Source organism: Apostichopus japonicus, chromosome 20 (genome assembly GCF_037975245.1).
Source record: "Apostichopus japonicus isolate 1M-3 chromosome 20, ASM3797524v1, whole genome shotgun sequence".
In the NCBI taxonomy this organism is placed as follows: domain Eukaryota; kingdom Metazoa; phylum Echinodermata; class Holothuroidea; order Aspidochirotida; family Stichopodidae; genus Apostichopus; species Apostichopus japonicus.
This window is the reverse complement of record NC_092580.1, coordinates 16,000,692-16,015,838: the sequence shown is the minus strand read 5'-3', so window position 1 is coordinate 16,015,838 and position 15,147 is coordinate 16,000,692. Positions and strand designations below refer to the sequence as shown.

Genomic DNA, 15,147 nt, shown 5'->3' with positions numbered 1-15,147 from the left:
ACATCTGTTTAATATAAACAAAATCAGTACAATGCAGTTCTGTTCATTTGATGTCAGATTTTTTCTTTGTTTTACTTGTTACAACATTGTCATGATGGTTGGTTTCCTAACATATGACCAAGCAGATGAAAACAAATCAGCTTGCTCAATAAATAAATGAATATATATGTTACCATGCATGCACAATTTAACTGGGAGCCTCAGACCATGGTCCGAGTATTTGCATAGTACTTGCAAGAAAAAAATAATATACAACATGGTAGAGAAAACAAAAAGTTTGAATGTTATATTTCTTAGAATGTGTAAGGATTGTGACCAGTTGTTTAAGTTCAGGGGAAGGAAGGGGGTCTGCGGGGGGTTAATGACTATTGTGAGGAAGGGGCAGGAGATGGTTGTAGATCTTATTCTGTGAAACACATGTAACATAATGTTACAAAGGTACTATTTTATTTAGGGCAATTTGAAAAGGGCACAGGTTTATTCAGTTTATTGCAGTTTGAAAGAGGAGTTGAGTTGATTCAGCAAACTGATAATGTAAGCCTCAAGAAAGCAAGAAAGACATTTGCTGACTATGGCCTTCTCTCCATTACAGAAATGGTTAATAATAGTCATAATAATATTAACAATAAGGGCTTTGTAGTTTCCAAATTTCTTCTTTCCTATTCAAATTTATCTTCTTAACACTTTGTGATGGTAAGTGTGGTGGTGAGCTCCTTCATTAAATTCGTAATCCATTAGCATTACCATTATCATCAAAGGAGGATATATAGCTCAGGGATCATTGATAGCTACTCACTAGTAGGACCACAGCCCCCCCCTCCCTCCCCGACCACCCTACCTCCAAATAGAACTTTCAACATGCAATGCTGCATTCTGTGGCATACGTAGACCATAAAATAGTTGCATTCTGATGTATACCTAGGCTGTAAAATAGCTTTAAAATCAAAGTCTACAAGCAAGGGTGTGCTAATAAATACTTTGAATTTTGGGGATGGGCTGAAAGTGGGGGGGTACTTCCCAAAACAAGTTTCCAGGCTTCCGTATGGTAGAATTAAATACTGATTTACTTCCTGTATGAAAATTCACATATACTTTGCAATGCAAGTCTGCAACGTAATCAATAATTAAGTAGGACAGACAACGTAGAAGCAAAGATATGAGGTAAAACACGCAGACAAAAATGGGTTTTTATTCTTCTATTCGTCATCACCATCACTATCTGGATCTCCAAATGTGTCTTCTGAGAGTTGTACATGTTCCTGTGATATCTTTGCCACCTGAGCTGCTAATCCTGGAACCATCCATGGGTTAACCGCTGGAAAAGAAGATGCGTCCCGAAACCGACCCAGCGAGAGCGGTTCGCTGTCTTCGCTTTTACTGAGGCTCTCGTAAGACACGGCACAAGCTTCCGTATCCCGTGATGATAAACTATTACCGTCTTCTCTGTATTGTGAATTTTCATGCTCTCCCTCGGATTCAAAGAGGCTCTTTGATGATTCTGACTGTAAGTCCTCCATAGGATTAGTTGATAGATTAACGTCCACCTCATCTAGGTGGTTTCCCATTAGCTCATTTTCTTTCACTCCCTCAGAATCCCTCGGGGGAGATACGGATACGTAATCTTTTTCATAAGCTTCGATTCCTCCCGTCTGGTTTGTATTATCAATTTTCTGGTCTTTTCGTTTTCCATCAAGTTGTTTGCCAGTGCCCATTTCTGTAAAGCCAGACTGCACGTCAGTTAATTGCAGACTTTCCCCTTCAATATATACATCTCCGCTAGTAACACCCTGTATTGCACTGATTTCCTCCTTAAAATGACCGCTAAGATTCTCAGGATTTAGTTCCCTGTTATGGCAAGACTCTGTATTGTCTGAGGGCGCCTTCGACGCGGTCGTATAATTCTCCTCGTTGACCTTCTCGGTAGAATCTTTCTCAGGCGAAACATTTCCGGATCGTTCTGTCGAAGCGGTTGCGGTATCATTTATTTCGGTTTTTGCCGATGTGGGATGTGACGTTTGCTCCTGTTCACGTTTCTCGTTCTCCGTCGATGATTTTGTCATGATTTTCTCCTGTTTGTTTCTCTCCTTTTGCTCTGATCTCTTGGTGAGGACACAGTTTAACTCCTGGAGCAACCGCTTCGCATCCTCTGCTTCTCTTCTTCTCAGAACCTGTCAGACGGGAAGGAAAACAGCAGCCCTTCTGTAAATCTCACGAAACTGTTGTGGTTTGGTTGGTAGGGGGAGGGATGGGGGAGGATGGGGGGAGGGATGGGCGAGGATGGGAGGAGGGATGGGTAAGGACGGGGGTGAGCAGTGGATGTGTTCAACCTAAAGCATCCACATTGATGTGTAGGCTAACAGATCTTTTAGAAGCACACATGATTTTTAATGGATTAAATTTCCTTGTCACTTTTTATTTGCCACAGACATTACCCATTAAACCAGGGATGGCCAACCAGCATGCCATATGTGACTCATAAAGATGTACCCAGTATTCCTTTTGGCCTACAGAGCTTTATTTCACAATTGAAAACATATATTGAAAGTTTTCGAACTTTGGCAATGAATATTTTCTGCATTTTACTACTATTTCATGCATTTTTTTGGCTCGTTTAAATCAATTGGAGAAAACCCAAAAGCTCTGAGATATTTGTGCATTTCGTTCCAATAATTCTTAAAATCTCTCCAATTGAAGTATTTCCATAGGTCTCCCAGTAAACCTAAAAGGAGGCTTTCTTTGTGTTGCTACAAATCAATGAAATGGTGGACCATTCAAAACTGATTGCATAAAGTTACGATGTTAAAATCATTCAGCACAGAGATTAAGTACATTCAGCATAGAGATTAAGTACACAGTTTAAATAGTGCACCGATCAAAACTGTTTGCATAAAGTTACGATGTTAAAATCATTCAGCACAGAGATTAAGTAAGAAATTCTATTTCTTGTCATTATTTTCTAAGCTACAATACCACTACCGTGCCTGAGGTCGTTTCTGTAGAGGGGGAGGGGGTGGGGGAACATAGGTCAACCAGCTATGAAAACCAGAAACCCTAGAACATCACAACCCAATTGTCTCACCTTTGCTTGCAACCATTCCTCAGAATCTTCATCCTCTCTTCCTGTGTTTCTCTTTTTATCGATGTAAGCCTCAAATATCTAGAACAAAAACAAAGAAACACACAAACGAGAATGAAATCACATTATTGAGAGAATGTCCATGGTGGGGAGCAATTAAAATAAATTTGATCAAATTAATAATTAAATAAATTTCATTAAAATTAAGTTTTATTTATGCATTATAAAACACTTACACTGATAGGATATGATTTAAGTTGTTGTTGATGTTAAATGTCTGTTTTGAAAAGTAACAGATTCTTCTCAAGATGTTTAGGACATTCACTACTGTTAAAATGAGCTAACTACTATGCACTCAATTCATTTGCATGGTTAGAGATGTAACTACCAGTGTGATTTATAATTACTCTCGCTGAAAGGAATTCAAGAAGAGGAAAGGTCATAGTTACCTGCTCCTCCATGTCACCGTCAATTTCATCAGAATCACCCTCATCGTAGTTGATGAGTTGGATCAATTGGTCATGTGACTCTGCTGCTGCCCCAATTGGCTTTTCTCCCTCCTCTTCTAAACCTAGATGATATCAAATGTAAAATGCTTGCAGTGTGTGAGGTAGGACAATGGCTCAAAGTTAGTTTGTAAAAATTCTAGCATATGTTATAGATAAAATGGTCTTGACTGAATGTCTTGTTCCCAAATGGATAACAAACTGCTGTGGTATATTAATTAATTAATTAATTAATTAATTAATAACGAACAATGGAATTAGGCATCATTTGAAAACCATGAAAGAGCATTACATCAAATCTGTATACAAATGTTATGTATTGCATTTAATGGTTCAAAAAGAAAGCAATGGTTATATACACTGTACAGTGAAGGGTATCTAATAATTAGGAAATATTACATGGATTGGTCAGAGTTACAGCCCAATACAAAACACAATTTTACATCTACAAAACCATGTTTTACTTTCACCAAATGAATCAATTAGATAGTCAAATGTTCTTTATGAACATTCATTTCCTAGAAACGAAAGACAGTGCATTATAAATGCTGTATCATTATCATTGATCAGGTTATTACCAGTTAAATGGACTGATGAGGTGGTGGGGGTCTGGGAGGGGGGTTGATATTGGTGGTGGGCCTAGATCTCTGTTGAATACCTCTGTAAGAAGGTTAGCTTTTTATACTTGTGTGTTTCATTTGAATATTCTTATATTATTATGTCAACTCACCAGTCTCTGGTTTCACCTTTGAAGTTATTTTCTCTAAACTGGCCTTGGTCTCTTCATAGCACATTTGGCTTGCCTCAATATGGTCAGATATTTCAAGAATTAGAGTCCTCATGTCACTGAGTTTACTGTCAGTCATACTGATGACTTCGCAATCATTGAGTTGGTCATCAATAGGACTGATCCTAAGAGACGAGAAATATTAGGGACGAGAAATAACAAACTAGAACATCAGCATAGGACTGATCCTAAGAGACGAGAAATATCAAACTAGAACATCAGCATAGGACTGATCCTAAGAGACGAGAAATAACAAACTAGAACATCAGCATAGGACTGATCCTAAGAGACGAGAAATAACAAACTAGAACATCAGCATAGGACTGATCCTAAGAGACGAGAAATAACAAACTAGAACATCAGCATAGGACTGATCCTAAGGGACAAGAAATATCAAACTAGAACATCAGCATAGGACTGATCCTAAGGGACGAGAAATATCAAACTAGAACAACAGCATAGGACTGATCCTAAGAGACGAGAAATATCAAACTAGAACATCAGCATAGGACTGATCCTAAGAGACGAGAAATATCAAACTAGAACATCAGCATAGGACTGATTCTAAGGGACGAGAAATAACAAACTAGAACATCAGCATAGGACTGATCCTAAGGGACGAGAAATATCAAACTTGAACATCAGCATAGGACTGATCCTAAGGGACGAGAAATATCAAACTAGAACATCAGCATAGGACTGATCCTAAGGGACGAGAAATATCAAACTAGAACATCAGCATAGGACTGATCCTAAGGGATGAGAAATATCAAACTAGAACAACAGCATAGGACTGATCCTAAGAGACGAGAAATATTAGGGACGAGAAATAACAAACTAGAACATCAGCATAGGACTGATCCTAAGAGATGAGAAATATCAAACTAGAACATCAGCATAGGACTGATCCTAAGAGACGAGAAATAACAAACTAGAACATCAGCATAGGACTGATCCTAAGAGACGAGAAATAACAAACTAGAACATCAGCATAGGACTGATCCTAAGAGACGAGAAATAACAAACTAGAACATCAGCATAGGACTGATCCTAAGGGACAAGAAATATCAAACTAGAACATCAGCATAGGACTGATCCTAAGGGACGAGAAATATCAAACTAGAACAACAGCATAGGACTGATCCTAAGAGACGAGAAATATCAAACTAGAACATCAGCATAGGACTGATCCTAAGAGACGAGAAATATCAAACTAGAACATCAGCATAGGACTGATTCTAAGGGACGAGAAATAACAAACTAGAACATCAGCATAGGACTGATCCTAAGGGACGAGAAATATCAAACTTGAACATCAGCATAGGACTGATCCTAAGGGACGAGAAATATCAAACTAGAACATCAGCATAGGACTGATCCTAAGGGACGAGAAATATCAAACTAGAACATCAGCATAGGACTGATCCTAAGGGATGAGAAATATCAAACTAGAACAACAGCATAGGACTGATCCTAAGAGACGAGAAATATCAAACTAGAACATCAGCATAGGACTGATCCTAAGGAACGAGAAATATCAAACTAGCACATCAGCTTAGGACTGATCCTAAGGGACCAGATAATATCAAACTAGAACATCAGCATAGGACTGATCCTAAGGGACAAGAAATATCAAACTAGAACATCAGCATAGGACTGATCCTAGGAGGTGAGAAATATCAAACTAGAACATCAGCAAGAGACGAGAAATATCAAACTAGAACATCATCAATAGGACTGATCCTAAGAGACAAAAAATATCAAACTAGAACATCAGCATAGGACTGATCCTAAGGGACGAGAAATATCAAACTAGAACATTATTGACGCTGTAGATCAACTGTGTAAAATGTGGTAGAGTTGCATGTGTCTAAAACCATCAAGAAACTGCAGATGCAACCTTTCTAATAAATATCTATACACAGATAAAAAAAAAGGCTGGTGTGTTTACTATGTTTTTCAGAGAAATAACTATAACAGCTGGCTATATCTATAAATGGTTGAAATCTCAATATCCCAAATGACCTACATTTTATAGATGAACTTGTCACCCCTTAATATCTGTTATAACTTCACCAGGTCTGGTAGACTTTGGCAAGGACCAGCCACACAACCACCCTAGACATATAGACAAACAAACATATGCATTGCCATGACAATAACTTAACTAGTTGGTATATAATATATCATAGCAAATAATCAAAGGTATCAATACACTAATACAATACAGTCTGTAATGGAAAGTAAATCAAAGGAATGGAAAATAAAAGATGCTGTGCTCTATTACCGATTCTTTCATGTCTGTGCAAAGTAAACAGCAGAGGACAAACTAGAAGACCAGTGAACCAGATCTGAGGTTTAGTTTGTGACATAAGAATTTCAGCAAACTAATAATTTGCGGTAAAATCAAAGAAAGGAGTCAACCGGTCTTAAACAAGGCTTTCTGCTGAAATTTTAATCAAGTGAACAAAACTTATTGGAATGTGTCCCATGATATGATCTATTATTTGGATGCCCCCCCCCCCCCGGTTGTCAGCAAGTCCACAGGGACAGCCAAATTCAAACTAACCTTGACACCGTCTATGTGATCATGGATCTCAGAGAGGAACAGGTTTATGAAATATTGGAAAGTGGTAGGTGGAAGCTCAAGATCAGCCCCCTTCACTATGATCCAACCTAGCAGTCTATCACTCAGAGAAGGGAAGCGAAAGGGGGGGGAAGGAGCAGGTAGCACTATTACAGACCTGCCAACTTTCAAAAACACAAATCTGTATTTTCCACACCTTAAAACTGTATTTTTTCAAAATGATCTTACAACTAATTTCTCAACAGAACTATTAATCACTCAGACCAGAATAAGGAAAATTTGTCAATGCTATCACCACTGATCTACATTAAATTAATTTTAATGCAATGGTGAAGCAATATTGGTATTTTTTTAAAGAAAAATGTGCGCCCATATTTTCAAGGATTTTCCGGACGAAATACGGCAAAAGCGTACTAGTTGGCAGGTCTGCTGTTATCAATGGCAGACAATCCCAACTACTATTCTGTCATTAAAGGGCCTGCCATGGAATAATTAAAAGGAGATGTTGACTTCCAGGGCATCGTCCTGAAAACAAGAAACCCAGGATAGTGGAATTTTGACAGAGAAAATCCCCCACAGTGGAACTAATATCACAAACAGCTATAGCCTTCCTGTGACCAATTTGCAGTGATGCCCAAATGCTACTATCCTTGTACCACCAAGTTTGTCTAGCCCCCACCAACCCACTTTACTCTTACCCTATCCAAGGGCACCCAAAATCCAGCACACAAAATGGTTTATTCCAATTGGAGCTACTGTAGGACCACCCTCTTTACGACCAACCCTCAAACCTTTAGCGAAAATTGCTTGAGGACTAGAATCGTGGCTTGATCTCTTTGTACAGGGGTTTGAGGAATGTTTCGATACTTAGCAAAGTCTAATTCAGTTCATTCACATTCATTTCATATATATGCATATCAAAATTTTGCATATAAATGCATATACATATAAAAATACACACATATACACACACATACCTACATATATAAATACACACATACATATATACAGGACACCAAACACCAAAATGTTTATCAGAGCTAGCAACCTCAAAAGTAATAGAAAAAAAGAGAAATGGAGTAAAGCTACTTTCCCATAACTTTCGATATATACACTCACTTTGACAATGTTGTTTCCAGGTGAAGTCGTAGGCTGTGTAAAGCCGTGGTCAGTTGCACCTCTGGCCTCCATACCTCCCTCCTACTGACTGTACCAGCTTTAGGGATAGATCCTTGGGAAGGAGGAGTCCATCGATGGAGTCTGTAACTTTCATCAAGTCTGCTCATAGATTCTTTGCAGTCAGATGTGCAGCCCTCTAATCTATCTAACCACCTCTTATGCAGGGTCAAGTCTAGAAGAAGAAATGTTCCTATTATAGCTCCAGACTTTTATTAAAAATAAAGAAAGGATGAACTTAACAGTAGATTGAACAGTATTGATAGTCGCTTGATGGTCCAGCAAAAAGGAACAACTTAAAGGGTGTGAAGACTCACGCAAAAAGAAACGTCTCATGCCGGTATTCTGACCTAGTTTTGAATGTGGTGTAACAGAAGTGTTAGACACCACCATCGATCCCCGAAAATACACACACAGCTTGCTACAATCGGTAATTAGACACTAGTGTACAATCAGTACATACAGCTGCAGTCAATACCCACAGCACAGTGTACAATCGATTCAGTGATGGACATCTCAGGTCCAGCTAAAGATGACAAGGTATCACGTTTCATTACTGTCTGCATTTTGCAGCGACAAGAGAAAAACTTCATTTGCAAGCAACGAAAGTTAACTTTTTAAAGATGGCGGCACGCTGTTTGGGCGAGTCTTCATGCCTTTAAAGAATAAATTAGGTTTTCAAGGAACAGTGAAACAGCTTTCAACCACAGCAGATGTTATTTCTTTTGAGAGTACATTCCAAACCTTTGATATTGATAAAGTATGATATGAATTTGAGGAACCCCAGAAAAGGCAGCAATGGGTATGAAAAAGAGGCACCATGCCTCTGCCAATAAACTAGAGTACCATTCTGGTTGCATGTATGCCTAATTAGAAAAGCATGCATTGTTTATTTGGTACATATCTTGTAAAACAGAAGTCTCCTATCACTTTGGTATATTTTATCAGAAAACACTGTTAAGAAAAAAAAATGTAATTCTTGTTTCTATCTACCTGTTCCTTCATCCCACTGGAGTTGGTCACTTTTAACCAAAGTAATCGCAAATTGATGAACAAAGTCAGAGCACTGTTCTTTGTACAATCCAAAAAGTATCTGAAATTAAGGAAATTGAATTCACATCTAAAATAATGAAATAAACCAAAAGTGATCGTCTGGCAGAAATATGATTTTTCTTAAAACAAACCAAAATTAAACAAAATCAAAAAGACAGGAATTCCTGTACTTATTGAAAGTATAAACAGTACTGACTTACTTCACCTTACGAACAGTGCATCTGTATTGAATGAAATACTGGAGACAAATTCATTTTAAGGACATCAATAGTTCAATACCCAAGGCAAAAATTGATAACTGAATATTCAAACATGATTTTCATGTATTCTTTATCGTCATAACCCTGCTGAAATTTTTCATCGTAATATTTTTTTTTACATTTGGATACAAAAGTAATCACTTCTACTAACAGAATTTCAGAATAGTGTGGTACAAAAGGATCTACATTCTAGACAACAAAGTACAATGCAACTATCAACTTTAAAATTAGACAATGACACCTCTCATATTTATTGCTATTAATACATCACAAAGCTATTACATAACTCACATGCTCATCGCATGTGAAGAAGTGCATTTCATATTTGCTTTCATGGTTAAAAGTAAGAGAATATGATATGATAATTGGGTGTACAATATTATACAAATTTAAAGCTAATTTATGGAATTTGCAGTATCTATTTTACACGTTTCACTGTTTCCAATATTATCCGCAAAAAGTTTTGTGTTTTACATAAGTGTCACAAAGTCAGCTCACATTGCTAACTTCAGTTTAACTGTGACGAGGCTACGAAAGAACTCACTTTTAATGTTGAGAGTGAAAGCATTTCCTCATCCTGAGAACTGGTCAGACTCTGGGATGAAAGGAGAAGAAACGGAAAAGTGATCAAAACGAAAGAAAGAAAAGGTTGGTTACGGCGAATTGAAAAGAACCTTTAACATTATTTTAGTCCAAAATGTTCATGCTAACAAAGTGAGGAAAGAGTTATCACTTTTATTGAACTAGTTTATAATTACTATATGTGTGACGAAACCTCAATGAAAGAGACAATGCTTTGCATACATTTCACAATACGTTTTGTACTAAACAAATACTAATTATTAATCTATTTTGGTCAACACAGTCAAATCAGCATTGAAAGACATTGCCTCTGAATAGTTCACTAGTTTCAAATGCATAATCTCCCAATTATAGGGTTACCCATACTTCTTTTCTCGAATATTGGACTCCTCATTATTACTAATTAGTTTAGCCGTACGACATTGACATCACTGACCTTATTCAAGTACTTATATCACAAAGTAGATCGTTACAAGCGTCCACCAATCATGTTTGTGTGTTGAAAACGATATGTATCGTACGGTCTAATTGATTGTTATAACTGACCTTACTCAAGTACTTATATCACAAAGTTACAGTGTCCACCGATCATGTTTGCGTGTTAAAAATTACATGCATTGTATGGTCTACTTCATGTTATAACTGACCTTACTCAGTACTTATAGTAAGTAGATTGTTACACAGTGTCCACCAATCATGTTTGTGTGTTGAAAACGATGTTTTGTTGATGTGTACTACATGGACACTCTTTCTTATTTTGCATTCATGGTCAAACTCTGTAATGTCACAAAGACCTTTTGAAAAAGACTGGACAATTTAGTTTGCCGGCTGGACAATATATTTTCCGATCAAGAACTGGTACAATCCCAATAAATGGGTAACCCTATCACCATTCAGATAACAACACTCCTTTTTATCATTAAACAACATTCCAAATGTAGGATTCTCTAAAAAATATCACAGAATAAATGAATATTGACGAAAATTAACATAGTTATTTGGAATATTTGTATTATAAAGTTTGTATTTGTATTACTAAATATATAAAATGTATCAGGTACTTCATAGAACACTGCGAGATACCTTCGCAGTTGTGAAGCAATTTGGTCACACGGTACAGCACTTTGCTGTGCTGTTAGAGTTATCGCATCATATACAGACCGACACAACTGCACAAAACACTGAATATCAGCCTAAGAGATTACTAACATACAGAATCTTGTCAGTAGAATGGTGAAATATTACCGATGAGTTTGATGCAGCAGATGAAATCCATTCTGGAAGTTGCTGGTTCGAGATGCAATCATCGGAGAGTTTATACTCTGGTAGAACGGGAAAATCAGAGATTAGAGAATTGGTTGCTTCTCTCAAGGCGACAAGATGCTTCGTTATCACCGAAAGGCAAACTTTCCTGAGAGGCAGCAACAGGTGATGGGATGCCTCCATGCCTCCTGAATATGATGCAGCATTGACCCTTTGGTGGAAATGGAATTAGACAAATTACCGTAAGTGGTAAATACAAAGATATGCTACTTAAAAAGTTGGTGAAAATAAAAAGCTTTTCCACTTATCAGTATAAATTCCATCACTGCTTACAAAACAAGACATTAAGTAATGAAGTCACCATTGACTTCTGCTAGCATTCCAATTCCAGACAATTTAGGTGCTATCAAATGAATAAGGTTTGTCACCAAGACAAAACAAGTGTGATATATGGTCAAAATATTTTACATGGCCAAAGATCTTTTGCAGCTTACCCCTAGCCTGCTGTTATTCTATCCCTATTGAACTACTTCAGTATTGCTGAAACTCCTGGTAGTGTCTTCAAATAGAAGGCTACACAATGAAACTACTAAAACTTTCTGTAAATGCTTAACTGAAGCAATTTACCATTTTTAAAAAGTACAAGAAGACTTACATTGTGTAACCTCTGGATAGGACCTCCACCTCCTGTATGTACTGAAGCGAACGTCGAAAGCTTTTACGAAACAGACGCTCACTGTGTATATAATTATCGGTTCCCTTTTTCTGATTGTTGAAAAGGCAGAGCAGACGGTTATGATGGTAAACAGTTAAGAAGATACTAAATGACATGCCCAAGAAGGAAATCCCCAGAAAAACATTGAACCAGTCTTTGACTGGTTCTGGAAGAGGGCCCATCAATTTGACGTTGTTGTCAATATGAGGCACAGAGAGGCTTGCGAAAGCACCTATCAGTAAGACGACACTGTTGAGGAAGACAAGGAAAGGAAGAATAGATTGTCACACAAATGCTAAAATATTGAGAATTAATTTGCTTGTTCTATCCATAAATGAAACTTGGCAATCATCAGAGCTGTATGAGAGCTGGCCAGGTAGCACCTATTTGCATGTATTATCCTTCATGTGGAGTGACATTGTTAGATAACATAACCTAAGATGCAGGTGTGTAAAGTACCATTCAACCCCCCTTCCCCTCTCCTCGGCCGCACACAGACCTGTTGGACAAATTTTTGATAACCAAATAACCTTATGATTTAATATTCTTATTTCATGGGTGTAGGAACATCAATGTTGTGGCGGGCAATTGAGTACAAAATGTCACTGAGGCATTCTAATTCCACTTTGTGCCCTACTACCCCCCCCCACCCCGCTGATGTACCATAATTTAACATGGCACAATGCAAACATTCAGAATGACATGCGACTTGATATCCTATTAGCCTGGTTACATGTGTTTATTATTCGCCTTGTTCCTACATAAAATTTAATATAAATTATTTAATCCTTACATTGAGGATAAAACTTGTGACAGTTTTACAGTTTTAGTGTTTCTGTTACATTATGAATTAAAGGGAGATTGTGTTTGTAATGACAGTATACCTTTCTAGAAAAAACAATAGCCTGGTAAAACTATGGGTTAAAAGTCAAATGCACACTTCACTTAGAGCAACCAACCCTGAGAGAAATTACCAAGGAGACCAAGAATGTGTCAATGTTGGACAAAATATCTATGGAATTATCATCTTTATAACAGGCTCACCCAGTGAACATATGAAGATATGCTGCTGCACCATGAGGAGGTTTCGTTTCCTCATTCAGATGATTCTCTAAGGATCTGAGAAGAGTTTGGTCCCTCGCATTGACCAGTCCACTCTTGCAAATCACAGAAAGGGACTGTAGTTGACAAGAATATTGCTGTAAGGAAAGGCAATAAGTTGAGTCCACCCAAGTTGACATAGCTGCAGGGAGTTAATTTCAAACTCTTTACAGTTTGAAAAACTAATGGCAAGAAAGGAAATCTGGATTTGATTATCCTTTCCTTTAATTTTGACAAAACAATCTGGGATAATTGTCATAAATATTATCTTGGACAAAAGTTAGATTCGAAGAATGTTCTTGTTTTTATGACTGATAAAGGTAAACTAGGCCTCTAAGAGTATAGTTAATGAGGAAATACAATTATATAATGACAAGAAATTGATGACATACCTGTAGGCATTCAGCTTCTTTAACATCAAACAATTGGAACTTTCTCCATGGCCAGAATAGTAGGATGGAACAGGAAGTGAACTGAGAGAAAATATGTTATACTGTTAAAAATTGATGCTTCTGTTTGAAGGGGTTTGATAACTGAATCAATTAGTATTAAGGAATCACGTGACCTTCTTGTAGATAAATGATATAGTAACTATTGTCATTTTAAAGATAAAAGTTGAATTTACCAAGGAAACAGATCAATGCGAGATGTCAGCAGGGAAAAATATGTAATCATAATCTTTAACTGTCCCTCGAAACCATTGGCATAGTTTTCTCTGAAGTCTTAAGATATATGAGGATGTTCAAAACAAGAATTTGCAGACTTTTCTGTACAGTATACAGGGATGGGCCCAGGATTTCCTGAGTGCCAGGTATACTGATCACTGATCATGGGTGTCCCCCTCCCCTTTGAGAAATTTGTGAAGGTGCTCAGATGCCAAATGCTGGCACTTGTGTAGCTTTTTAAGCACATGCACAAGTACTAGTTTTGCTAACAATTTACATTTTTAAATTTTTTTTTAATGAAATATATTGCATACCTGGTAAAGTTATTAGTTTGTTTCAAAGAGATTTTACAAGGGACCAATTGAGAGCTGTAAGTTATGTTTCTCGCATGCGTAACTGATGCATTATTAGTGAAATATATTGCATACCTGGTAAAGTTATTAGTTTGTTTCAAAGACATTTTACAAGGGACCGATTGAGAGCTGTAAGTAATGTTTCTCGCATGCGTAACTGATGCATTATTAGTCTGTATGATTTTGGCATAGGCTAGGCCCAATTTATGTTGAATATATTGTTAGGAATGTCGGGATTTAGATGAAAATAGTGCTGGGCGGGATTAACGATTTTTAAGACAGTGTTGGGCGGTAATTTTTAGTGCTGGGCGGGGCCACCAAGTGCCACCCAGCGTGGGCACATCCCTGAGTATAATATTGCCGGATGATGATATCTAGCCAAAAAAAAAACCAACGGTGATGAAGGTTTACCAGTCCATTGAACCCTCCTTTTGTCTTGGGAGGTGGGTCAGGAGAAGGAACTATGCCCCTCTTTTTCTGTGGCAATGAGGATTCAAAGACTTCATTAGGACAAGCTTCCTGTAGGTACTCATACAGAGGTGACCCCTTAAAATCAAATGAATGAAATAGGATTAAATCAAAATATAAAGCTTAACTTTTCTTTCTAGAATCAAAGATGATGAAACAACTTTGAAAATGTGACTACTGTAAACTCTTTGATCAAACTTTGGATGGTATGTTGCAAGGCTTCAAATGAGAATTAAATATGCTTAAACAGTCACTGAAATTATGAAATTTTGTATTTCATTTAATCCCAAACAAACTATGATGAAAGTGTTGACTATATCAATTCAAAAGAGAACACATTTATTCTGTAATTTCAAGGAGTAAAATCTCCCAAATGTAACAAAGTATCAAATATCTTGATTCTAATTGAGGAATAATAATTTACTAGTAAAATTTTCTTCCAGGCAAAATTAAAACACTAACAACAATGAGCAAACCTTGGAATGAAAAATAGCATACCTCAAATATGACAGCTTCAGAATCATCTTCCATCATGGCAGCAACATCATTCTAACA

The 15,147-nt window shown here is 37.2% G+C and overlaps 1 protein-coding gene across 3 annotated transcripts in view; it reads right to left on the bottom strand.

The window, feature by feature from the left end:
* Positions 1-37: 37 nt before the first annotated feature.
* LOC139961560 (vezatin-like) overlaps positions 38-15,147 on the bottom strand; it is a 32,071-nt gene continuing 16,961 nt past the window's right edge. For all 3 annotated transcript variants that reach the window (XM_071960834.1, XM_071960832.1, XM_071960833.1), the window contains exons 2-14: positions 15,091-15,141; positions 14,536-14,670; positions 13,499-13,579; positions 13,050-13,204; positions 11,946-12,254; positions 11,273-11,501; positions 9,990-10,040; positions 9,126-9,225; positions 8,076-8,307; positions 4,313-4,494; positions 3,526-3,647; positions 3,080-3,157; positions 38-2,168 (exon numbers count right to left, since the gene is read on the bottom strand). In XM_071960834.1, the coding sequence (XP_071816935.1) occupies positions 1,197-2,168; positions 3,080-3,157; positions 3,526-3,647; positions 4,313-4,494; positions 8,076-8,307; positions 9,126-9,225; positions 9,990-10,040; positions 11,273-11,501; positions 11,946-12,254; positions 13,050-13,204; positions 13,499-13,579; positions 14,536-14,670; positions 15,091-15,126 (2,682 nt within the window). In that variant the 5' untranslated portion in view covers positions 15,127-15,141 and the 3' untranslated portion in view covers positions 38-1,196. The remainder of the gene's footprint in view (positions 2,169-3,079; positions 3,158-3,525; positions 3,648-4,312; positions 4,495-8,075; positions 8,308-9,125; positions 9,226-9,989; positions 10,041-11,272; positions 11,502-11,945; positions 12,255-13,049; positions 13,205-13,498; positions 13,580-14,535; positions 14,671-15,090; positions 15,142-15,147) is intronic.